Raw genomic sequence first — 25,572 nt, 5'->3', positions numbered from 1 at the left:
TGATTGAAACCTCTTTGTACAACTACTTAATGATAGCAAAACTTTCAAATTAATTGATGCAGTGTTTACCCTCATCTTGTACTAAGTCTTTGAAATCTGTTGCATACTTTATAGGTATAGCACATCTCAATTTGAGCCAACCATGTTTCAAGTGCTGTGTTAGAAGTTAACCCTGTCCAGGGGGCTGAGCATACCACTGACCCCCCACAGGGCTTCAAAGTGAGTGCTGGCATAACCCCTTTTTACAAGTAAGGGAAGGTAGGATCAGAGAGTTATGTGACAGGGTTAGAAGCATGGCTCAAGTGGCTCAGGCACCAACCAGGGAGTAAAACCATCAGATACTGTGTTTGAATCTGGTCTTGGGGGTAGGGAAGAGGGAAAAAAAGAAAACTGATGTGACTGACCAAGAAAATGGTGAAACTGAGAATGAACACATGGAAGCAGGCAAGTGGGACAAAAAACACACAGGCCAGATCAGCATGGACTTCGGAGGGATACAGATCAACGTGTCACGTTACCTCTGGCTGGTGGATAGTGAGGGGCGTTGGTTGAAAGCTCGGGCTCAGCTATCCCCCAGAACTCTCAGTCCTAATAAGCCTTCATCTATTTTTTTGGGGGGTCCGGTCGTGGGGCCTGAACTTTGGGCCTGGGCGCTGTCCCTCAGCTCTTTTGCTCAAGGCTAGCGCTCTACCACTTGAGCCACAGCGCCATTTCCGGCTTTTTTCTTTTTGCTTATGTGGTGCTGACGAATCGAACCCAGGGCCTCATGCATGCGAGGCAAGCACTCTACTACTGAGCCACCTTCCCAGTCCAAGCCTTCATCTATTTAAGCCTCAGTTTCCTTGTCTGTGAAATGAGTCACAAATGCTAACTCCACAGTCTAAACAAACTCAGAGATGCAGGAGATCAGAAAACAGCTTCCTGTCCTTTCTGTGGTATTCATCATGTCACTACTCTAGTTTGTCCCAGTTCCTTTCTTGTTTAACTAGACATTTTTATGTTGAACACTGAAAGATTTACAGAGAAAGACATATTTTCAAAAGGGAGGAAAACAGTCTATGGCACAGATAGAGAAAAAGGGAGGAAAAAAAGAAAGAAGGGACAAAAAGAAAATCCATCTAATAATAAAGTTGAACCATGGCTTCCCCACAATTAACTAGGTGACCACCAGGGGGTGATACTCAGTTTCCATAGCTAGGTGACATGAACCTTTTTTTTGGTCTGTTGTGGGGCTTGAACTCAGGGATTGGGCACTGTCCCTGAGTTTCTTTGTGCTCAAGGCTAGCACTCTACCACTTGAGCCACATTCAGCTTTTGAGTGGACAACTGGAGATAAAAGTCACAGAGACTTTTGCCCAGGCTGGCTTCAAACAGCAATCATCAGATCTCAGACTCTTGAGTAGCTAGGATTACAGGTATGAGCCACTGGTGCCTGGCAGAATTTTATGGGTTTTTTTTTGTTGTTGTTTGCTTTTTTTTTTTTTTATCAGTTGTGGGGCTTGAACTCAGGGCTCTCTTTTCTTTTTAACTCAAGGCTAGGGCCTTACCACTTTGAGCTACAGCTCCACTTCCTGAACGCTTTTTTTTTTTTTTGGTTGGTTGTGGGGCTTGAACTTTGGGCCTGGGCGCTGTCCCTGAGTGTTAGCCCAATGAGCTCCCTTCCCAAAGCTTAGCATGCTCCTTCCCCTTTCCACCGCTTAGCATGCTCCTTTCCCAGGCAACACTAGGCCCTTGTAGTAGTAAAGGCACTAAATAATCAGCCTCCAACTCCTCTTTACCTTGAGATGGCACTCCTCTGGGGCAGCTACCACCACATAAGAGTAACCTTTAGGCAGCTGTAGGGCCCCTTAGCTACTACTTGAGCAGCAGCCATCAATCCTAGTCCACCATGGTCCTCACGTCCACCAGGGTCTCCGCATTCTAGCCCCTCCTAAACCTCTAGGTTATGTAAGTCACCTCAGACAATAGCCAGCACTTCTTAATCCTCTCTTGTCAGACAGGGTCTTGATGGTCCCTTTACCGGCAATAAATCTTTACTTTGTTCTTTTTTTTGAGAATTCCATTATGTATATATACCACATTTTCTTTTTTGTTTTAGTTTAAATTTTTATTTTTTGTGAACATACTTTACTTGTTCTTTGTACCCGGATGTCTGCGTGTTTTTCTGGCAAAGTCTAATATACTTTAACACTGAGCTCTTCAGCTTAAGGAGAGTGTTCTACCACTTGAGCCACAGAGCCACTTCCAGTCTCACCATCTTTGCTGCCTGGACTGGCTTTGAAACTCGATCCTCAGATCTCAGCTTCCTGAGTAGCTAGAATTACAGGCATGAGCCACCATGCCCAGCCTGAACCCCCCCCCTTTTATTTTGTTGGTCGTGGGGGCTGAACTCTGGGCCTGGTCGCTGTCCCTCAGCTCTTCAGCTCTTCAGGCTAGCACTCTACCACTTGAGCCACAGCATCACTTCCGGCTTTTTTCTGCTTATGTAGTGCTGAGGAATCGAACCCAGGGCCTCATGCATGCGAGGCAAGCTTTCTACCACTGAGCCAACTTCCCAGACCCTGAACCCTTTTTAAAAAGCAAATATTTGCGGCTCCAAATTGTGGCTCATGCCTATAATCCCAGTCACTCAGGCTTGGTGATTAGGTTTGATAATTAAGGACTGCTCTTTCAAAACCAACCTTGGCAAAATGTTCTCAAATGTCATCTCAACCAATTTTTAAAACACATATGGTTGTACATGCCTGTGATCTCAGATACTCTTACACAGAATATATAAACAGGAAGAACACAGTCCAGGGCGGCCTGGGCATAACTACAAGATGCTATCAGAAAAAGAACTAAAGGGAAAAAACTGAGAGGGTTGCTCAGGTGGTACAGCACCTGTCTAGCAAGCATGAGGTCATAAGTTCGACCTCCAGAAGCAAAAAACAAAAATAAAAACTTAAATTGAGCCCGGCGCAGGTGGCTCAGGCCTGTAATCCTAGCTACTCAGGAGCTGAGATCTGAGGATCGAGGTTCAAAGCCAGCCCGGGCAGCAAAGTCTGTGAGACTCTTATCTCCAATAAACCACTAGAAAACCAGAAGTGGTACTATGGCTCAAGCAGTACAGCACTCGCCTTGAGCTGAAGAGCTGAGGTACAGTGCCCAGGCCGAGTTCAAGCCCCATGAACGACCAAAAAAAAAAAACAAATTGAGCCAGGCTCTGGTGGCTCATACCTGTAATCCTTGCTACTCAGGAAGATGAGATCTGAGGATCACTCAAACCCACTCCAGACAGAAAAGTTCCTGAGACTCTAATCTCCAATTAAACACCAGAAAACTCTGGGGCTGGGAAGGTGGCTCAGTGGTAGAGCGCTTGCCTTGCGGCATGAGGCCCTGGGTTCGATTCCTCAGCACCACATAAGCAAAAAGAAAAAAGCCGGAAGTGGCGTTGTGGCTCAAGTGGTAGAGCCCTAGCCTTGAGCTGAAGAGCTGAGAGACAGTGCCCAGGCCCAGAGTTCAGGCCCTACAACAGGACCCAAAAAAAGAAAAGAAAACTAGAAGTAGCACTGTGGCTCAAAGTAGTAGAGTACTAGCCTTCAGAAAAAACAACAAAAACAACAACAACAAAACAACTCAGGGACAGCACCTAGGCCCTGAGTTCAAGCCCCATGACTGACAGGAAAAAAAAATCAGCCAGGTACTGATGGTTCACACCTCCTAGCTACTCAGGAGGCTGAGATATGAGGATCATGGTTCAAAGCCAGCCTGGGGAGGAAAAGTCCATGAGATAAGAATATCTCATTGGAGAATGAACCACCAGAAAACCAGAAGTGGTGCTGTGGCTCAAGTGGTAGAATGCTAGTTGTGAGCTGAAGAGCTGATGGACAGGGCCCAGGCCCAGAGTTCAAGCCCCATGACTGACAGGAAAAAAAAAAATCAAACCAAAATCTAATTACAGCATCTATAATGCCCATATCACTACAATCGTTCAGGACAATTGGGATGCCCTCTCCCAGTAGCCTTCTGAAAAGCCGCTAACACTCATCCTATAAAAGTGAACGGCAGCGGGAAGTAGTCTCCCAACTGTGGGCAGCGTGCATCTTACCTTTGGAGTCTTCTTTGGCCAGCTGACCACAGGGACGCCAGTGATGGCCAGACTGGGGTCATCTTCTGCATGCTCCTTCAGGACATTCTGTAGCCAAACAGAGGAGGCATATCATCCCAGAGAAGGGGACATCTCAAGCACAGTCTTGCTAACTTCTTACCAAATACCCTGCAAAGGCTGGATGGTAATGCCTCAGATCCCTACGGACCACAAGCTCAACTATGTAATCAAAGAAACAACTGCCAGGCCTTGGTACCTCAGAGCCCTGACTCAGTTGCTCCTTCAGTCAACTTGTTTTTTGTATCCTAATCCTGGCACATGAGAACACAGTATCAGCCCTGGACATAAGCAGATACTTGATCTTAATTTGACCAAGGATGGCATACCTGTAATAACAGCTACTCAAGGCAGTGATGTAAGGATCACAATTTGATCCCAAACCAGACAAAAGTTATTGAAAGCCTAGCAAAAAAAAAAAAAAAAAAAAAGCCTGACATGGAGGTGCACACCTATAACCCCAGCTATTTGGGAGATGGAAATAGGATCGTGGTCCAAGTCTAGTCTAGGCAAAGAATGAGACCTTGTCGGGTGCAGGTGGCTTACACCTGTAATCCTAGCCACTCAGGAGGCTGAGAACTGAGGTTCAAAACCAGCCAGGGCAAGGAAAGTCCGTGAGACTGTGATCTCCAATAAACCACTAGAAAACTGGAAGTGGCGCTGTGGCTTAAGTGGTACAACACTTGCCTTGAGCTAAAGAGCTGAGGGATAGTGCCCAATCCCAGAGTTCAAGCCCTACGACTGACCCCCCCCCCAAAAAAAAATGAGACCCTATCTGAAAAGTGATCTGAAACACACACACACACACGTATATATATACATATATATGTACATACCACACACACATATATATGAGGAGATAGATAGCTAGATTGTTTTTATTTTTTATTTTTATTTTTTTCCTTCTGTACCAGTCCTGAGGCTTGAACTCAGGGTATGGGTGCTGTCCCTGAGCTTCTTTTGCTCATAGTTCAAGCTCTATCACTTGAGCCACATCTCTACTTCTGGCTTTTTTGGTAATTTAGTGGAGATAGGAGTCTCACAAACTTTCCTGCCCAGGCTAGCTTTGAATCTCGATCCTCAGATCTCAGTCATGAAGAGGACCCCCATATGACCCAGATACATGTTGTAGGAACCCAGCCCAGAACAGAGAGCTTTTCCAGGCAGGAGGGAGACATCTGCCCACCACAGGCAACAATAGCTCTGACACTACAACACAGCGAGAGCCAGCCTCCAGCAGAGGTCGCTCTGCAGCTCCAACAGTGGCTAATGCTCAGGTGCCCCCCAAAGCATTTCTGGGATATAGTCGCCCTCCTGGAGAGCACCAGAACAGTGTGCACCAAGCCACTCTGAGCCAAACCACCTACCATCACACGGAACAGAACCTGCTCATCCTCACTCAACTGCCCAAACCCCAGCCTTGATCTCTGCTTACCTTCACGCCCTCCAGGAGTGCCTGGGGGTCCTCGATGCCCTCGGGGACACACTTCTTGTTCTCTGGGAGGGACTCAAGTTTCTCCACTAGGGCCTTCAAGCCCTTCAGTTCAAACTCAGTGAGGTGTGTCCATTTGGCAGACACTTCAGTAGTGGGCGAGCCAGTGGGTGTCTTGGGGTAGTCTATGGGCATCGTTGCAGACTTTGTGCTGTCCTCAGACTCATTTGACAGCGTCCTCTTGAGGAACCTCATGGCAGGTGCTTTGGGCTTCTTCCCTGAGTTCTCCTGATCCTCAGAAGGGGTGCTGGTGGGTGAGGTGGGACCATCGGCAGGTGGCTTGGATGCTGTATCTGTACCATGTCCTTCCTCCTCCTCTTTCTCCTCCTCGTCCTCCTGGGGCTGCTGCTCACAGGACTCCTCCTCCATCTCCACCCAGGAATCAGAAGAGAAGCCGTCTACACTGGTCTTCGTTGGGGCATCTGCAGGAAACGGGGTTAAAGATGCAAGACGATGGCCTTACTGCCTGCTAGGAGATCTGGAAATGCCTTGTCACATCCCGTACTTGTGCAGAGAGCAAGGCTCCAACCATTCTAAAGGTAGTCAGACACAGATTCAAATCTCAGCTCTGCTTCTTCCCGGCTATGTACAGGGTTACATCTCCTCTCTGGACTTACCTGGCACTTTGTTTGTTTGTTTTTGGGTCTAGTCATGGGGCCTGAACTCTGGGCCTGGGCGCTGTCCCTCAGCTCTTCAGCTCAAGGCTAGCACTCTACCACTGGAGCCACAGTGCCACTTCCAGCTTTTTTCTTTCTGCTTATGTGGTGCTAAGGAATCAAACCCAGGGCCTCATGCATGCAAGGCAGCGTTCTACCACTGAGCCACCTTCCCAGCCCACAGATCACTTTTTAACAGGGGCAACCCTTGCAAGGAAGCAGGAGGGGAGATGAAGAGATGATAGGATTATAGCTAAAGAGTATGGGCTCCTTCCCCCCGCCCCCCAGTCCTGGGGCTTGAACCCAGGGCCTGGGTACTGTCCCTGAGCTTCTTTTGCTCAAGGCTAGCACTCTACCATTTGATCCAAAGTGCCACTTCCAGCTTTTTCCGTTTATGTGGTATTGAGGAATCAAACCCAGACTTCATGCATACTAGGCAAGCACTGTACCATTAAGTTACATTCCCAGCCCACAGTACAAGCTTCTTTATGGGATGATGAACACATTTCAAATACTGGTGATGGTTGTACATACATGTGAACAGGCTAAAAACCACTGAACTGAACACATGAAAGGGTTAGCATGTATGATAGATGAACTATAGCCCAATAGAGCTGTTTTTTAAAATAGAAAACATGGCCAGGCTCACACCTGCTATCTTAGCTGTTCAGGAGGCTGATATCTGAGAATTGCAGTTTGAAACCAACCCAGGCAGAAAAGCCCTGTGAGACAGTTATCTCCAATGAACCACTCAACATCCAAAGTGAAGCTATAGCTCAAAGTGGTAGAGCGCTAGCCTTGAGCAAAAGAACTCAGGGACAGTGCCCAGGCCCTAAGTTCAAGCCCCACAACCGCCAAAATAAAATAAAATAAAAATGTAATACATGGGCTGCAGGTGTGACTCAGTGGTAGAAAACTTGCTTAACACGTGTGAGGCCTTGGGTTTGATCCTCAACTTCACAAGAAGAAGAGAAAAAAAGATGTCACAAGTATTCACTTTAAAGGTTGGTTACTCACCAATAAGCATGGATTCTCGCTGGTACTCCTGAGTGAGGTAGGAGCGCTGGGTCACGCAGTACACATATCTCTCCAAGACATACCAGCACATCTCATAGTAGAAGGGGTAACGGAACTTGGGCTGGACCTGAAAGCAAAGATCAGGCAGGTGGAGGTCAGTTTCTGTGGGTGACAGAGAGAGGAGGGAGAGTCATGGGCAGAGGCTCCTGAAGGTAAGGGTTATTATTCTCATCATCTAGCAAGAATGCAAATGGAGGAAGGGAAAATGGGGAATGTCAGGGCAGGGAGGCAAGAGGGAGGCGCTGAAAGGGTGCAATGCAGCACATGCACACATGAGACAGAGGAAGAGGCCTGAGTGAGGACATCACTTCATTGGCTGAGCTGCATGTCCAGGAAGGAGAAGTAACAGGGTTCCACTTTGTGCTTCTGTGAGATGGAGAAAAACAGAGCTCTCCCCTGACCTTGCCAGGCCCTGAGGACGGGAGCCCTGCCTAATTCCAGGTACACCACAGACACGGACTCCTCGTTCTAGAATATTCTGGCTCATACTCGCTCTCTCCTCTCAATTGCGCCCTCCCCATTCATACCCTTTCGTAGTACAGTACTACAGAAGAAGGCCAGCGGGGAAGGCCAATGAAGAGGACAGGGATATCTGGCCTTACCAATTTGGGGTCTCAGAGGTGTACCTCTGCTGCTCCTCTCACCTCCACATCACTGCCTGGCCTGGCTTCTACCAAAGGCTCCGGGGGATTTCAAGTCCCCATCAGTAGTGGGTCTGGAACTGGACTCACATGGAGACCCTACCTTGGGGGAGGGGGGGGTCTCTTACAAGTGGAGACAGTGAGTATAGAACACTATCAAAAAGGCCTAGGTCCCAGGGGGGTTGAGATGATGGCAGGTAGGAGTCTGTGTGGAGGAAATGACAGCAAGAGATAGGAAGGAGAAACACCACTGATGACTCCAGCACAGGGGAACCTTGTGGAAACTGGTGGGCAGAGGAAGAACAAGGATGTGTCAGGGTCCTTCAGATGCTATACAATGGGTCTAGCGTGTCCAAACTCACACCTGGCCTGCCCTCTTGCCAAGGATATGTTTGTGAACCAGAGATCCCTCTTCCCTTTTCCTACCCTGTCCCTGATCTGCTCACACTCAGGGCAGTATTATACCTGGGGGACACAGACCAATACAAGCAGATCACTATCTTCCATTTGCCCTAAAACACATTTTCCTGCCATCCTCCGTGTGCCTCCGTGCTGCCTGCCCTCAGCTCCCTGTCCACGCCTGCCAACTTGTATTCCAGCCATGCGGCCTTTTCCCGTTCTGGGTTGTCACTTCATCCGCACACTGGGTCCGTTTGAGCTCCCTGTGCCTGGTGGATGACATGCTTTGGGACGTGATCAAGGTTGTCACATGCTTTTCAGTTCCTTGGGGAGATGCATGGAGTTGGATCACAGTCTAGCGTTTTCCTTGGCTCCAGCTACTTTATGAGAACCTCCATGGCATTGCTAGGATAGTAAAAGTATACATATACGTGTGTATATATATATATATATTAATAATTGTTTTTCAAATATTAAATCAGTGCCCCTGGAGTTTACGAAAGAGGTGGGCCCTTGGGCATGAAGCAGATTGTGATCTCCTGTGATGAAGAAGGGCAGGGTACTTGGCCCCACCCCTATTTCAAAGCAAGGGCCAAATGACTTTGAAAAACACTGTCAACCCCTAAAATGCAAGGTGAGGAACTTACACTCTCATGCAACTGACAATTGACTCAAATGACATTTTGACTTTAAAATTTTTGGACACTTGTCCAAACTACTGTGCCACTACCGGCTATCAGGATGCCTAAGAATCTAACATGGGAGGAAAAAAAAATTGGGAGGGCAGGCTCTATTTCAAGAAGGGAAGATAAATCTCCCCTGTTTATTGCTGAACCCAAGGGAAACCAGCTGGGTGAAAATAAATGCTGATGAAGGAATTCAAGGGTTTGGGTCTTTTGTGTTGTTGTTGTTTTTTTAATTTTTAAATTTTTTTTTTCCAAGAGAGGGCTGCAGGAAGCAAAATTTGCAAAGAATTGACTTACAAATGGGTTGTCGCCTTCCACCCTTCGCCTTCAAAAGGTTTCAGCCACATGCCTGGGAACATTAAACACAGGATTGCTCGATATTATTTGATGACAAACCTGGAGCCTCAACAGAACTGAGCTGTTAATCAACCTCAGTCCCAAAACAAAAGGCAAGGCAGTCAGAAAGCACTACCGTTCCCAGCCAGGAAAGTAACCAAATCTATCAGTGGATCTCAAGGGTTCAATTTAAGTTCCAAAGGCTTATTCAAGCGGCACATTGCCTGAACCCTTCCTCAGAGTCCCAGGTCATCTGAGAAGGGAGTGCCTCTGCAGATGACAGCGCAAGCCTCCATGCATTCAGAACTCCCCGTGCCAAGGAGTTGAAAAAGTAACATGAGGGTGGGTGGAAGGATCTTAAAATTTGTTTTTCTCCTGGAAAAAAAAAATCAGTGGAAGAAAAAAAAAATCTGATGGTAGGGGGAAAAGGGTGCAGAAAGGTAAATTATTTACACGTTCCAAACAGATTCACTGGCTATGAGGGGAAGCACAAGCTGGCATTACCTTTTCAGAGAAGGCTGCTTTCACTTGAGCCATTTAAGAAAAAAAAAAGAGAGAGACAAGTATAAGAGGCAGTCCTTTGCAGGATTTTTCATTTGGACCTGCCTATCTTTTTATTATTGTTGTTGTTGGTTGAACTCAAGGCCTGGACGCTATCCGTGAGCCTCTTCGTGTTCAAGGCTAGTGCTCCATCACTTCTCTGCCCAAGCTGGCTTTGAACTGTGATCCTCAGATCTCAGCCTCCTGAGCAGCTAGTATTATAGGTGTGAGCCACCAGTGCCCAGCTTCCCACCTCTTATTAGCTTAACTTGAGTTAAAAGTGTGTCATAGTCGTTGTGATCTGATGTTAAAGGAATGAGCATGCTGCGTATCCACTCTGCTGAAGCTTTCTACCATCATCATCTTCAGAGCTGGGAAACTTTCTCCACCAGTCCTCAAAGGCTTGCACCCGATTGGCTGCCTGATGTGCAGGGACGCTACAGGATAAGGTCACCTACCATCCAGCCCAGAAAAGGGAAACAATGAGAGCAAGACAAGGCTTCCTGAACCATGGAGAATCTTGGGATCTTGGATCTGGATAGGGCCCCCATCTTGAGCCACAGTGGCAAATTCCTCTTCTGAGACAGTCTGCAAACTGACACTTCCTCTGCCTGACCTACAGCACTTGATTCCAAACAAAGCCCACAAAACAAAACAAAAACAAAAAAAAAAAGTTTCCTGCTCCTAGGGCTTGAACTGAGGGCCCAGGCACTGTCCTTGGGCTTTTTTTTGGTCGGTCGTGGGGTTTGAACTCTGGGCCTGGGCGCTATCCCTCAGCTCTTCAGCTCAAGACAAGCGCTCTATCACTTGAGCCACAGTGCCACTTCCAGTTTTCTAGTGGTTTATTGGAGATTAGAGTCTCACAGACTTTCCTGCCCTAGCTGGCTTTGAACTGTGATTCTCAGACCTCAGCCTCCTGAGTAGCTAGGATTACAGGTGTGAGCCACCAGCACTCAGGTGAAAAAAAATTTTTAAATGGCCATAACCTTCTTAAGGGAGCTCATAGGGATGCAAGGAATTAAGCTGTAATGAGCTGAAAAGAACTCCAGCATTTTATTGGGCTTGCAGGACTTTCCTCAGTGCCTTTTGTCTGCATTGACTGCTAAAATATAAACAATTGAATCTTGCAGGCAAGCCCTCTCCAAAGACCAGAAATCAAAGCAGATTAAAAAGCCTGCTTTGGGCTGGGAAGGTGGCTCAGTGGTAGAGCACTTGCCTTGCAGGCTCGAGGCCCTGGGTTCGATTCCTCAGCACCACATAAGCAAAAAGAAAAAAGCCGGAAGTGGCGCTGTGGCTCAAGTGGTAGAGCACTAGCCTTGAGCTGAAGAGCTGAGGGACAGCGCCCAGGCCCAGAGTTCAGGCCCCACAACCGGACCCAAAAAAAAAGCCTGCTTTTTCCAGCCTAGCCTACTCCACAGCCCCTCCCCAGCCAGCAATCTACTTCAACGAAACCAGACAGGAGGCCTGACTACTCAGAGGACAGGCAGAGGAGGCCTTGGGGAGACAGGCCCTGTCATACATCCATATGTGGACAACATGCCACAGAGATCAGTGTGAGGCTTGGGGTCCCTCCTTTACCTTGCCTCCTGGCCTTGAGTGCCGCCAGTGGGGGAGAGGGAAAGAACAGGGCTCAGATCCTCTGCAATGTACAATTAGATCTTCAGGGGAGTGGACAGAGCCCCAGTTAAGTTGCCAAAGCATTCAGAAACCCCAGCATGACTTCAGCTTTAAGGAATAGCCTGGGAAGTCCAGGGCTGACTTCTCCCTCTAGATTGTTCTGTGTCTACCCACACTCTCTGGTCTGCTCACAAACACACTGGGCTCTTCTTCAGGGTCGGCCAAAGAACAGCTGGCCCAAGTCCAGAAGCACTTGACTCAGACTGAGACATGACCATTGTGCCCCAACAGTGCCGTTCTCCTAAATGGCACCGGGCACGTGCTCCAGACAGGGCTAGCCTGAAGAAAGTCCACGAGCCAGGGGATCTGCACAAGATCATGGTCTAGATCTGGGTCTCTGCAGACCTGGGCATCAGACAGCAAATCTGCTGGGCAGAAAGGTAAGCAGACCTGGTATCTCAACTGACTGCTCCAAGTGTTCTCCAGGACCCTTGGTCCCAGCCCCTCAATGCTAGGACTAATACAAGATACCAATTACACAGAATGACTAAGATCTCATCTCAGGTATGTAATTCCATGAAAATGTAGGCTGCAAACAAACTGGAAAAATAGATGCAGCCTGGAGTAGCTTTGCGATGCTCCTATAGGGTCCACCTCCATGAGAAGAGAAACTGCGTAGTCTACCCACAGTGGGGACAGACATACTACAACAGAGATGAACCTTGAAATCATAATGCTGAATGAAAGAAGCTTGACACACAAGGCTACACATTATGGGATTCCATTTACATCAAATGCTAGTCCCTAGGGAGGCAAGTAGATAAGGGGCTACAGAAGTTGGTGGAGAAGGCGGGGAGGAACAATTGCTAATGGGCACAGAGCTTCTGTCAGGGATTACAAAAATGTTCTGGAATTAGTAATGAAGGTTACATTTGTGAATATACCTGAAACCATTGTACATTTCAAATAGTGACCATTTTTTTAAAGAAAAAAAATGTTTTGGTTGGTTGTGGGGCCTGAACTCAGGGCAGGGCCTGGGCACTGTCTCTAAGCTCTTTTGCTCAAGGCCAGTGCTCTACCACTTTGAGCCACAGCTCCACTTCCGGTTTTTGAGTGGTTAATTGGAAACAAGAGTCTCATGGGAACTTTTTTTCCTAGGCTGGCTTTAAAAGGTGATCCTCAGATCTCAATCTCCTGATCTCCTCTAAATAAAAACTTAAATAGCCCACAAAAAAATCAAAGAGGGACCTTTGGGCCAGTATTGAATGCATGGGGACATGTGGTCAAACTATAGCAGGGAAGGGCTGGGAAGGTGGCTCAGTGGTAGAGCGCTTGCCTTGCATGCATGAGGCCCTGGGTTCGATTCCTCAGCACCACATAAGAAGAAAAAAAAAGCTGGAAGTGGTGCTGTGGCTCATGTGGTAGAGCGCTAGCCTTGAGCTGAAGAGCTGAAGGACAGCACCCAGACCCAGAGTTCAGGCCCACAACCAGACCCCCCCCCCCAAAAAAAAAAAAAACTACATCAGGGAAAGGGGGGATGATGGCAAGGTCCCAGCCATCAAGGCTTTTTGGGGAAATGCACAGAATGCTAGGCACTTGTGGGCCCTTGGTCCCTGAGTGTGTGGGGTGGGAGAGAGCTGATCCATGAGAAACCACCAAAGGCACTGTTACTGTCACGGCCCCAGGCACAGACCTGGGCCTGGGAATCATGAGCACCTCATGAGACACTGCTAGCATGCACTGAGATGAGCACTGAGCTGGGGACCTGGGAGAGGACTCACAGACATGGACTGCCAGAGAAATGACCTGAAAGGACAGCCAGGACCTGACCTTAGCCCAGGCCAGGCTTCGTTCCAAGAAGATCCTCAATCTCTCCAACTCCTTTCCACACCAGACAAGAACAAAAAGTCCAATTCCTGATAGGTCACATTGCCTTCTCAAGAAACACATCCTTTTCTACAGTGGGGCTTGGAGGATGGGGGGGAGCCTCAGGCCCGGAGATGAACAGAAACTCCAGGAGCTTGAGGAAAGGATTCTTGTGGCCCAGCTTGAGGCAGGGGGTGGAAGAGGCCGCACCCCATTAGAGGAGAAGGAAGCCTCCTTACCCGGGTTCTGTCTTCGATCTCGTAGATCCGCAGCTGCATGGGCACGTTGAAGCTGTGCAGGATGTTCCCGCCGAACACCAGAGAGTCTACAGGGGTGTAGACTGCGTGGATCCAACCTGGACAAGGAAGGGAAGAGCGAGGGTGAGCCCTGGCCCCTGGGGACCCACTCCTCCCAGGCTGGAGGGAGGGAAAGACTGAACACAGGAGGGCACTGGGGGCCTGATGCAGAATGTGGAGGCTCCTAGCTGGCATGGAGGACCCAGCTTGGAAGTCTTACTGGTCCTGGCTAACTCAAGTCCAGTGCTGGGAAGCTATAAACCAGCCCCTTCTCTGAGGCTCTCAATCATCCAGCCTTCCTCCTGGGACCCTATTTCCACAGTGGCCAGGAAGCTTCACATCTTTCCTGAGCCTATGTCTCAACCCCCCACCCCCTCGAGCACCAGCCTTAGGAGGGGTGGAAAAGGAATTGCGCAGAACCATGGCTACACAGTGACCAGGACCAGGACTCAGAACTGGTATCTAACACTTTTGCTCATTGGCTGGCGCTCTACCACCCAAGTCATGCTTCTACTTCTCAGAGTATACCTTCTTGACTTCAAATGTTCCCAGGAGCATTCCCAGGGGGTGGCCTTAGACACATGGCTCCTGCACCCACCTGACTTCTGCGTCCACCTGGTGGTGCAACACCTCTCCCTTTCAAGAGCAAAGGGCCATGTCCTGTCACCTCCCTGGGCTCCCAGGCCAGAGCCTTCCCTGTTACCTGTGGTATGGATGCTAGAGTGCTCCCCTGTGCCAGGTACAATCTAAGAGCTTGGGGGCAGGACTCAGCTCCCTAATTCTCACAGAAGTTCTACAAAGGACATGCTATTTTCAGCCCCTCATCTACAGAGAAAGAAACTGAGGTACAGAAAAGGAAAGTCGGGGCTGGGAAGGTGGCTCAGTGGTAGAGTGCTTGCCTTGCATGCATAAGGCCCTGGGAGAGATTCTTCAGCACCTCGTAAATAGACAAAGCCAAAAGTGGTGCTGTGGCTCTAGTGGTAGAATGCTAGCCTTGAGCAAAAGGAGCTCAATGACAGTGCCCAGGTCCTGAGTTCAAGCCCCAGGACTGGTCCAAAAAAAAAAAAAGAGAGAGAAGTTATCTGTCAGGATTTGAACCCAGGAAATTTGCCTCTGCCTATGAAGGCTAGGGACATGGTGACTACACCTGGCCGTATGGCAAGTTCTTGTGATGGATGACTAGAGCCAGCACTGGAGATAGTTTTATAGCAACTCCATTCACAGCTGTCAAGACTGAGGCTTAGCCAAGCCCTGGTGGCTCTACCCATAATCCTAATTATTCAGGAGGCAGAAATAGTTGTCAGCCCTGGCAGGAAGGTCTGTGGGTCTCTTATTTCCAATTAACCAGTAAAGAGCCAGAAGTGGAGCTGTCTCAAAATGGTAGAATGGTAGAGTGTTGGCCTTGAGCAAAAAAGCCAAGGAACAGCAATCCAGGACCTAAATTCAAGACTCAACATTGGCGCACACGCATGCGCGCACGCGTGAACACACACACACACACACACACACACACACACACAGAGGGTAAAGGAGTTGAGCCACTTGATGACTGACACACACACACACACACACAAACACACACACAGGCTAAAGGAGTTGAGCCACTTGATCACACAGACACAGACACACACAGACACACACACACACACAAAGGCTAAAGGAGTTGAGCCACTTGATGAACCTTACGGCTAGTGAAGGAAGCAACTCCGCTTTTAGCCTTGACTTTGCACTGCCTTAGAGTCCTGGGGGACAGACATGGATGTACAATGAGAGATAGGGGACAGAGGTGAAGGCTGGACAGATGGAGGCAGAGAAACAGCAGAAGACAGAGGAGAGTGGGCTGGGGGGAGGGAGCAGCATCTGCCAGAGATCCTGAGCCTCTTCTCTGACCCAGGCACCCACTGTTTTGCTGGACAGAAAATCTGAGAGTCCAGCCTACCTCCTCCCATCAGCCCCAGCAGTTCCTGCCTCCCCTTTGGTGAGCTGGGACCCAACAGCTCACCAAAGTGAGTCACAGTCAGTCAGCTATCACCTCTGGGAAAAGAAGAGCCCATACTGGACCCTCAGCCGCTGGAGGGCCAAGCTGGCTGTCCTCCTGAGCCAGCAGAAGCCTCTCAGCACTGGAGCTCCCTCACTGGGCACAGGCTTGGCTTTAGGTAACCACATTCTGCATTTCCATGCCCAGGTTCCTGGTGTGGGTCATCAGAGGATGCTGCTCGGTGGCCACCTATGCCGCTGCGGGCACCTTCAAACCCTCTGTGCAGAAAGATAATGGCCGCAGCCTTTAAAGAGACCTGGCTTCCAGTGCCCCGCCTCTGCTGCCTGCCAGCTGATCTTCGCAGAACTGCATTTCTATGTTTTCACCAAGCAGAGCTATGCTGTCTGCTATTGCTACCATTACCAACACTGGCATTATTCAAGCCATGCTTCCTAAGCCTGGGACTGAGGACTACTAGACCCGTAACGCCCCATTCCTACTACGATTCTCCACGTGACCTCCTAAGCCCAAGCCCAAATTGGCTTCCAGACCATCCCCAAGCTGACCAGGGAGTCAAGGGGTACCATCAGACTCCCCTCTTGTAGCCTGTGTGCCCACCAGAAGGAGACTACACCCTCCTTTGCAGAAACCTGGTAAGCAAGAACTTAAGACAGAGGCACTACCACTGATATTAGTAGAGTTGGCAAAGGTGGCAGCCACACAAGCCTGTATTTACAGCCTGGACTCTCTCTTCTCTCCTGGAGGTGGGGGCACAGACACATCTGACTTATGTTTATTATCCTCATGTATGAACAAGGAAGAAAAAAGAAAACAGAGGAGCTGCTGTGGCAGGGAATCTGAATGCCCAATAATCAAGGGATTCTAGAGGCTTCTGCTGTTTTCCTTCCTATCCTAAAGCCTTATAGGCGGGCCAAGCAGGATCCCCTAGAACGACTGCCAAGTTCCCCCCCCGCCCCCCACCCCTCAGCTCTGCTTACATCTGCTTGGCTGCCCCAACACCACCCTTAGGAAGAATCAGGGTGGGAAAACCACAGCTCTCAGAAACTGCCTCTGTACCAACCCTCCCCAGGGAAGCTCATTCTTGACAACAGGAAGCCTGTGTGCGGGTGTCCTGGGCTGGGACTGGGCAGGGGAGGCTGGCATCTGCCATCAGCAATATTAAGGCAGTAAGGAAAGGCTATTGAGGCCAAGCAGCAAGGGATAGATGTAACCACAGGAGGAGAATGGTCACACACAAAGCCCATCTCTAGGACCTGAGGGGCCAAGGACAGCAGAGGCACAGAGTCAGCCTCACCCCTAATCTCCACATTCATAGTTCAGAATCCAACATCTTCCTCCTCACCTCTGTCTCTGCTTCTCAGCCACAACAGAGATAACCTCGGATGCCACACCCCACTCAGGCCCTGGCTTCCGTCACAAGCATCAGTGAACCCTCTGTGCAGGGGTAGCCCAGGGACACCGTGACTGCTGGCATAAAGCAAGGTTGGCCTCTTCTCTAGAGGACCATGTGGCTGGTACCAGAGGCTCAAAAAGGTCAATATGTACTATGTCAGGTCCAGGGGCATGCTACAAAATGGGGACATTTCACATGCCAGTCTGAATTGCTTCCTTCTGGCAAAATGAGCAGGCCCTGCTGCTATCTGCTGCCTGGAGCTGAGCAAGCCACTGTTCCACTTCCCACATTTGTGTCTGAAGGTATTGGGGTTTGAATTTAGGACCTAGTGCTTCTAGTCATTTGAGCCATGTCTTCCAGCACTTTCTGCTTTGTTTTTTGCACAGTGCCTCCTGCATCAGTCAATTCTTTACCACAGAGCTTTCGTACTCAGAGTCTTTTATTTATTTATTGCTAGTCCTGGGGCTTAAACTCAGGGCCTGAGCACTATCCCTGAGCTTCTTTTGCTCAAGGCTAGCACTCTACCACTTGAGCCACAGCGCCACTTCCAGCTTTTGCTATGACTGTGGTACTGAGGAATGGAACCCAGGGCTTCAAGCATGCTAGGCAAGCCCTCTGCCACCTTCCCCGCCTATAGACCCAATCACGTGGCGGGGTCTCAGAACAATCTTACCTACTTGTAAGAGGCTGCTACTACCTGAGAGGCATAAACAGGAAGACTAGGCACGAAAGCAAGACCCTACTCAAAAACAAAGCAGAAAGTGCTGAAAGACATAGCTCAAATGACTAGAAGCACAAGGCCCTGAATTCAAACCCCAATACCTTCAAACACAAGAAAGGAGACAGCTCTGCATCTATGAAACCAACCAACAGCAGAGCAGAATTATCTGGGAGAAAAAAAATCCCATTTGTACTGAACATACAGACTTTTTTCTGGTCATTATTCCCTTAACAATAGCCGGCATTTACATTGTTTTAGCTATTGTGAGTCATCTAGACTTGGATTTGCCATCCATGGGTGGTGTTGGACCCAGCCTCCTGGGGATACCAAGGTTCAGTTGAACTTCTAACTTTGTCAGAAGAGTCATGAAACAGTAACAAATGGGTTTTTTTTTCTTTCTCATTTGTTTTATGGTACTAAAGACTGACACCCCACCCCACCCCTACTCCCCCTATCCCCACCCCTCTGCCACAGGGTCTTAAGCATGCTAGGCAAGTGCATTATCACTGAGCTACAGCCTGACCCTTTTATTTTTAATTAATATCCATCTTTAGCAAAAATTTGAAGATGGTGGTGGCACCAGTGGCTCACACCTGTAATCCTAGTATCCTAGCTACTCAGGAAGCTGAGATCTGAGAAGGAAAGCCCATGAGACTCATCTCCAATTAACCACCAAAAAAGCTGAAAGTAGAACTGTGGCTCAAGTGGTAAAATGCTAGCCGTGAGTGACAGCACCCATGCCCTGAGCTCAAGATCCAGGACCAGCACAAATCAGTTTGCAGCTTTTTCATTTTATTTTATTATTTTTTTTATTTCACTGATCTAAGCCACAAAACTAAGCCATACCCCAAAGATGATAAATTCTAACTTTCTCCCTTTCTACCTCTTGAAAATCCAAAAAATCAGGGATAGGAGACCAAGCCCGGAAGTTTGTGATCAGCCTGAGCAACATAGAGGAATTCTATATCCAGAAGGGGAAAAAAAAAACCTGATAGCACCTCACTCATCACCCTTACTGCCGAAAGGTCTACTTGCTAAGGTTCACATTGAGCTCCTCTTCCTGCCTTCAAGATAGCCACACTTGTGCTGTGGCTTGGAGGCTGCTTCCAAGACCCTTCCCAACTTGCGGAAGTCATCAGAGTCAAGAGCCCTCCTACCCTGGGGTAAGGGCGGGAGATGAGCTGCCTCCCTTCTGCACAGGGCCTCCAGAGAGGGCCCACAGGCCCCCATTGCAGAGATGTGGTAGCTGAGGTGCAGAAAGAGGAAAAGACTAGCCCCAGGTCACAAAGAGTCAACCGCAAGGCTGGAAGCATTCCAGTGTTTTTCTAAATCCACCATTTCCCCATACTTTCAGGGCTGGAGCACAAGTCTGAAGGAGCCCATCTCCTACCGGGGTCTCTACCCCACATTTGCTAGGACATCTGCCATACATACTGCCACTAAGGCAGTGCCCTCGGTTCCAAGCAAAGGTCCTTTCTATTACTTGAGTGCAACAGGCTCAAGGACAGACCTGGAGCCATGATGATAAAGTCACCCCTACTAAAACATAGGCACCTTGAAATCCCACATTTTGCTGAGGGGAATCTTTACCTTCTTCCCAGGTATACCAACCTGTACACAGGTTACAGATAATACAGGTATACAGGTGTACAGGGTGTGCAGATGTACAGGTCCCATCTCCGTGGTGGGAGCTGTGACCATCCCTTAACCCCATCAGTGGGTCGGTGTCCAGACCCAAGGGCAACTTTCAGAAACCTAAATGTGGCCAATTTCTCCACCCAAGGTATCTCAATGGCCACAGGGTACTCCTATACTGTCCATGCTTCTCCCCAGTGGAAGGATTTGAGACATGCATATCTCCAATGATAGGGAGCTTGCTACCTAACAGAGAAATCCTTCCACTGTCTTTCTTCACACACACCTCTTCTCACATAAAATACCCCAACATCTCCTTCAATCTCATGTTACCCTATGTGGTTTCCAGACTCCTTTACTCCAGATTGATAGCCTCCAAAGTATGATGACCAAGAGGCACATGGCTTCCCATATGTGGCCTCTATTAATGCAGCCTAAGACCTAACTAACTCCCTTGGCCCCTAGGTCACTGGCTACATCTACTAGTGACTCAGTCAATAACCGGCCAAAAGCCTTCAGTCTATCTCCACAGAACTATAGGCAATAGGGCTCGGAGGCATGGTTCAGCCGAAGAGTGCATACCTAGCAAGCTCAAAGCCCAGATATCAAATCCCAGTACTCTCAAAAAGAAACATGTCTGAGCTGACCCAGTCCAGGCACCACTCTGAGAAGTTTTACCTCCAATTGTACATGTGTTAACTAACACTGAGGCCCAGACAGAGAAAGTCCCAGCTCACAGCAGCAGATCCAAACATCCAAGTCCCTCCTCTGACCCAAAGATCCCAGTCATCATTTGACGCAGCAGCCTCCAGTGGGAGATCCTAAAACATCCAGAGGGAAGACCTGCAACTTTTCCCAAAAGAAGTTCAGCCACAGGCACGCAGCTCTAAGACAGATGTTTCCCCTGCTGCCTGCGGTGTGTGCTTCTCCAGGACTGCCAATGGCCAGTCCACTCACCAGCCCCAGCAAACCCTCACTCTGGCTGTGGCCTCAAGGCAGCAGAAATAGCCAATGGGTGGTAAGATCCCAAATCAGCCACAAAGGAACCTACCAGACGGGATGAAAAACGTGTAGCCCTGTTTCAGCTCAATTCTTTGGCATCTTTCCACACGGTCTCCCAGGAAGATGTCACTCTGCTTGCCTGACAGCACCCACTCCTCGTACAGGGCCAAATTGTGCAGGGTCGGGGGGATCAGCCAAAAGATCTTGAGAGGGAGAGAAAAGAGGCAGTCAGGCTTGTCTCTGATTGCTTCCAGGTCCTCCATAACCCACTGAAATAACCCCACCTGCCTGGGGGGAGGGACAAGAGGGGATCGTCCATCCTGTGGGCCCCAAGATTGGGCCCAAAAGGTCTCGAGAAGGCAGGGAGGGCTGGAGCCACTTTCAGAAAATCTCCATTTCAGCTCAAGCACCAGGGAAGGACCACTTCCTACACTTGATGGAACATTCTTTCTCCTGAGCTACAGGCTTGGCTGGAGGGACGGGGGAAGGAGAGAAAGGGAATTTCCTAGCTGTATGATAAAATGGCCCAATAAATAAAACCCAGCCTGCACTCACTTTGGAGAAGGAGGAAAAACATCTGGAATCAAGTGGGTTGACTTCCTTCCAGAATCTCTTCCAACAAGTTATTTAAAGCAAATGCACTCGCAGACCCAGATGAGCGGGGCAGCACACCAGCATTCTCAAGAAGCACCCACGTCCCTTCGGGGACTCCTCCATTCCCGCATAGTCTTACACACCACACACACACACACACACACACACACACACACACAGCAGAAACACTCTGAATATATGTGTCAGGGTGCTGTCTATCCCAATGTAAAATGTTCTTGAAGGTAGGTATGTTGGCAACTAGGCTTTAAAGTACTCTTTACCTGACTTATATACCTGTAATCCCTTTGTATTTCACCTTTATAGGAACAATTTTAAAAAATTAAATTAAAAAAAAAACTTAAAAGTGATAACAAGCCAGGCACTGGTGGCTTAGGAACCTGAGATCTGAGGATCATGGTTCAAAGCCAGCAAAGGTAGGAAAGTCCATGAGACTCATCTCTAATTAATCACCAAAAAAGCAGGGAGACAAATGAAGGTGTGGCTCAAGTGGCAGAGTACCAGCTAGGAATGAAAAAAAGCTAAGGGGCAGTGTCTAGGCCCTGAGTGCATGCCCTAGTTACTAACACAATTAATGAATTAATTAATGAGACTACAGACAGGAGGTACGCGGATTGGAGGTACTTACTTGCCAAACTCAGCTTCAAACTGGCCCAAGGTGTTTAGAAAACTGAACTGGGCATGTAAGTACGAAAGGGTGACCAGGTGTGATTTAATTTCTCCACTCAAAGGGAGACAGAGAGCCAGAGGTGGCCCTAGGAGTGTCCCAGAAGGTGCTCACCGGACAGGGGGCAAACAAGGGGAAGCTAAAGGAAGGGCAGAGGTAAATAAACACCTCTTCACACAAAAGAACCTGAGATGCACCAGAGCTGGAAGCTCAACTGGAACTCACCTTTCCACCCCGGAAAACATGGTACCACACGGAAGTGCCTCCAAAGTCGATGTGGAAGTCAGTGAAGCAACCTTTCACGCTCATCAGACAGTACCTGCAGCATAGAAGTGGGAGGGAGAGAGGGACAGTGGGAAAAAAAATAACTTAGCTGGGTGCCAATGGTTCATACCTGTATTCCTTGTTACTCAGGAGGCTGAGATCTAAGGATTGCAGTTTCAAGCAAGCCTGGGCAGTTAAGTCGGTGAGATGCTTATCTCCAATAAACTCCTCTGAAAAAGCCAGAAGTGGCACTGTGGCTCAAGTGGTAGAGTGCTAGCCTTGAGCACAGAGAGGCTCAGGGAAAGAGCATAGGTCCTGAGTTCAAGCTCCAGGATCAACAAAAAATATAATAATAAATAAAATAAACTAGCTCAATAACCAAATCACAGGAAGAAACCCTTCAGAGGGCCTGATTTGGTGCTCATCTATAAACATCGATCCTGGGAATTTCCATTTATTTATTTATTTATTTGTCATGGGGCATGAACTCTGGGCCTGGGCGCTGTCCCTCAGCTCTTCAGCTCAAGGCTAGCACTCTACCACTTGAGCCACAGCGCCACTTCCGGCTTTTCTTTTTCTGCTTATGTGGTGCTGAGGAATCGAACCCAAGGCCTCAAGCATGCAAGGCAAGCATTCTACCACTGAGCCACCTTCCCAGCCCCTCCTTTTGTTTTTGTAAAACCTAAAGCTTGTTGGAACTCTTGACCTGGAGGGTACCCTTGTGATCAAGTGACAAATTTCCAGCAAGAGCCATCCTCCCCAGAGCCTGGAGAGGGGTTAGGGGCTGGAAGGAGGTAGCATTTTGTTTTCCAGTTTCCGTGGGCCATTGTGGTTTCTACCCCTGCCTCAGCCCCACTCAACTAAGAGGCTTCCTTTCTACTCCTTCGCAGCTCTGATGCCTGCTGACAACCCCCATTGTATAAGCTGGGCCCCCTGGAATTCAGTTGTAAACCACCTGCGTAGCTTGCCAGCTACTAGTCTCATTTATTCCATTCATCTCATTATTCCACCAGAGGTCCAGCCAGAGGCTAGGCATGGCACTGATGCACAGGAATGCCTGAGACCCCCCACCATGAAGCAAGGCACAGAAAAAGTTTAATGGTAAACAAGCCATGATGGATGACAAGTAAGCAATGGAAATCAACAGCCACCAAAGCCCACACAGAGGGACTCCATATACAGGTGATGTCCAAAGCAAGCACCCAGACCACTGGTGGCCAGGACGACTGGGATTTGCAGTGACACTAATGAGAATCAGGGTTTCATTCTGGGCTGAAGACAATGTTCTAAAATTGACTGTGGTTTCACAACTCTGTAAACATTGTAAAAAAATCAAAAACATCAGATTGATGTTTTTCACAAATGAATAGTATGTGAATTATATTTCAACAAAGCTATTTTATTTTTTTTTTAAAGTGAAAGAATTAAGAGAAAACGCTAGGAGCGCGGACCAGGCAGAAGGGGGACACAGGAACATGCATTCAGGGAGAGCAGAAACCGGTCAGCGGCTCCCTTCCCTTCTGAGCACCAGAAAGAGCTAGAGAGCCCACACTTGCAGAAATATGCCTGTCCCGCATCTCCCCCCAACGTGATGCCCCTCCTAGGAGTGAGCAGAGCCAAAGGAGGCACCAGCACAGAGCAGGCTCCTAAGTCCATGCCTGACAGACAACCGTGCCAGGCCCCCTCCTGCAATTCCCCCCTTCCCACAAGTGCTCTGGGGGAAGCCCAGATGAGGGCAGCCTTCCCACCCTCAAGCCCATGCATGTGGCCACCTCCAGAGGCCCCGTATGTTTGCACGTACACGCTTACCCCACTGACCTCTTTTCCCTGCTGCACTTTGCTTTTCCGTGGTTTGGGGAAGAGGAATGGGGTGGGGATGAGCAAGGAGGAGCCAGCAGCAAGCCCCAGTGCAGGGAAGAGGAAAGGTGGACATGGTGAGGAGCTGGGTAGAAGGCAAGAGGGCTCCAAGAGCCCCCTCCTTCTGGCTGCCTTTTGCACCTCCCGTTCAGGTGGACCCAGGGCTCGGCAGTATGCAGGCAGCGTGCCTCTCCTCCCTCCTCCGGATAGGCTGGAAGGAGACTTAACCATGTGTCTGCAGGAGGCTGGCAAATCAGAAGGCCTTCCCGTACATCAGAGAACCGCTGCCTAGCAACCCCACCAGAGGGGTGTAGTTGACAGCCCAGGACGAAGGCTGTCACGAAGCGGGCACTGGGGCTGCTTAAGTCCTGGCTCTGGACTCCGCACCCTCCTAGCCCGCCTGCTTTCCCACCTTAGATGAGTCCTCAGGAAAGATCTCAGAGAGGCATACACACACACACACACACACAGACAGATACACACACACATATACAGACACACACACAGACACACACACACACACAGGCCCCTTCTCTAAGCACCACTTCAAAATATTAGTCCTCCCTTCCCTAAAACCACCTCTTCCTCTTGGCTTGGGTTTGTTTTTTTTTTCTTTTTTTAATCTAACCTTGGTTTCCACCCCCTCCAGCCTCAGCTGAACAGTCTAGAGAAAACAATTTAAGGGGGGGCGGGTGGAGGTGCAGCTGGGAGAAGGTACTTCCTTCAGGCGGCTGTGATGCTCAGCTGGGTACCCACAGCAGAGGAAAAGCAGAGACCTTGGCTCCTCCACTCCAGGTCCTCGGGCTGCCTGGGCACACCGATCACCCCGCTTAGCCCATCTCCCAACGCCCCGCTCCAACCTCCACTGCACTTGAAAGAAAGGAGAATCTCAGGCTGCTGGGAGCATGGAAAGTTCTCCAAGTTCGTTTGATCTGCCCTCAGGGGCCCCTCGGGGACTGGGGAACCACTTCTGAGCCCGCCCCTTCTGGTGGCCCCTCCTCCCAGTGTCCCTCATTTCCTGGCCACCTGACCAAAGCCACCCCTCCCACTCCAGAGATTGCAAGCAAGGTGGCAGCGACAGGACGGCTTTGTCCTGGTCCCCGCAGCCATCAAGCCACCCCCGGCTGGCTCCACGGCCCCTCTGGCGTGACGCCTTTGCACTGACCTCCACAGCTTCCTCTTCCCAGCACACCGCAGTCACATGGGCTCCACCACTATGCGGAGCAATCCTTCTGCCGACCCGCCGGCCCCCGCCAGCCCGGCTGTGCCTCCCGGGCCGCCTCCAGGCGGGACCCGCAGCCAGGTGGCTTCCCGTCCTCGGGAGGGAGGCCGCCCGCCAGTGGGAGGCGGCAGGCGGGCGCTCCGCTCCCGAGCTCGGCCCTGGGGTTCCTCACGAAGGCCGGGACTAGCGGGAGGCGCGCCGTAGCGGGGCGCTGCACCTGCCACACCAACTTCGGGGCGCGGCCTGGGGTCTGCGGAGGCGGGGCGACCCCGCCCCCGTGCTTTCCCTCTACTTGGAGAACTGCCCCCCAGGTGGCCCAGCCCGGTCCCCTCGGGCAAGATCTGGCGGCAGAGGGGCAAGCCAGAGGAACTGGCAGCGCGTGGCGGCTGGTGACCCGCGCGGGCGCGAAGGCGCACACTCCCGGCGCTGGGAGACACAAAGGGCGGC

The 25,572-nt window shown here is 49.7% G+C and overlaps 1 protein-coding gene across 4 annotated transcripts in view; it reads right to left on the bottom strand.

Moving 5' to 3' along the window:
• Kdm2b (lysine (K)-specific demethylase 2B) overlaps positions 1 to 25,572 on the bottom strand; it is an 89,403-nt gene that overhangs the window by 38,389 nt on the left and 25,442 nt on the right. For 3 of the 4 annotated variants that reach the window (XM_013023150.1, XM_013023151.1, XM_013023152.1), the window contains exons 6-11: positions 22,008 to 22,101; positions 20,553 to 20,706; positions 13,697 to 13,812; positions 7,313 to 7,439; positions 5,583 to 6,061; positions 4,091 to 4,177 (exon numbers count right to left, since the gene is read on the bottom strand). In XM_013023150.1, the coding sequence (XP_012878604.1) occupies positions 4,091 to 4,177; positions 5,583 to 6,061; positions 7,313 to 7,439; positions 13,697 to 13,812; positions 20,553 to 20,706; positions 22,008 to 22,101 (1,057 nt within the window). Of the gene's footprint in view, positions 1 to 4,090; positions 4,178 to 5,582; positions 6,062 to 7,312; positions 7,440 to 13,696; positions 13,813 to 20,552; positions 20,707 to 22,007; positions 22,102 to 25,068; positions 25,290 to 25,572 lie in introns of those variants that run through there. The other variant, XM_013023153.1, reaches the window with a different exon arrangement.

Source organism: Dipodomys ordii, unplaced genomic scaffold, assembly GCF_000151885.1.
Source record: "Dipodomys ordii isolate 6190 unplaced genomic scaffold, Dord_2.0 Scaffold66, whole genome shotgun sequence".
Taxonomy (NCBI): domain Eukaryota; kingdom Metazoa; phylum Chordata; class Mammalia; order Rodentia; family Heteromyidae; genus Dipodomys; species Dipodomys ordii.
This window is presented reverse-complemented; position numbering and strand designations above follow the sequence as displayed.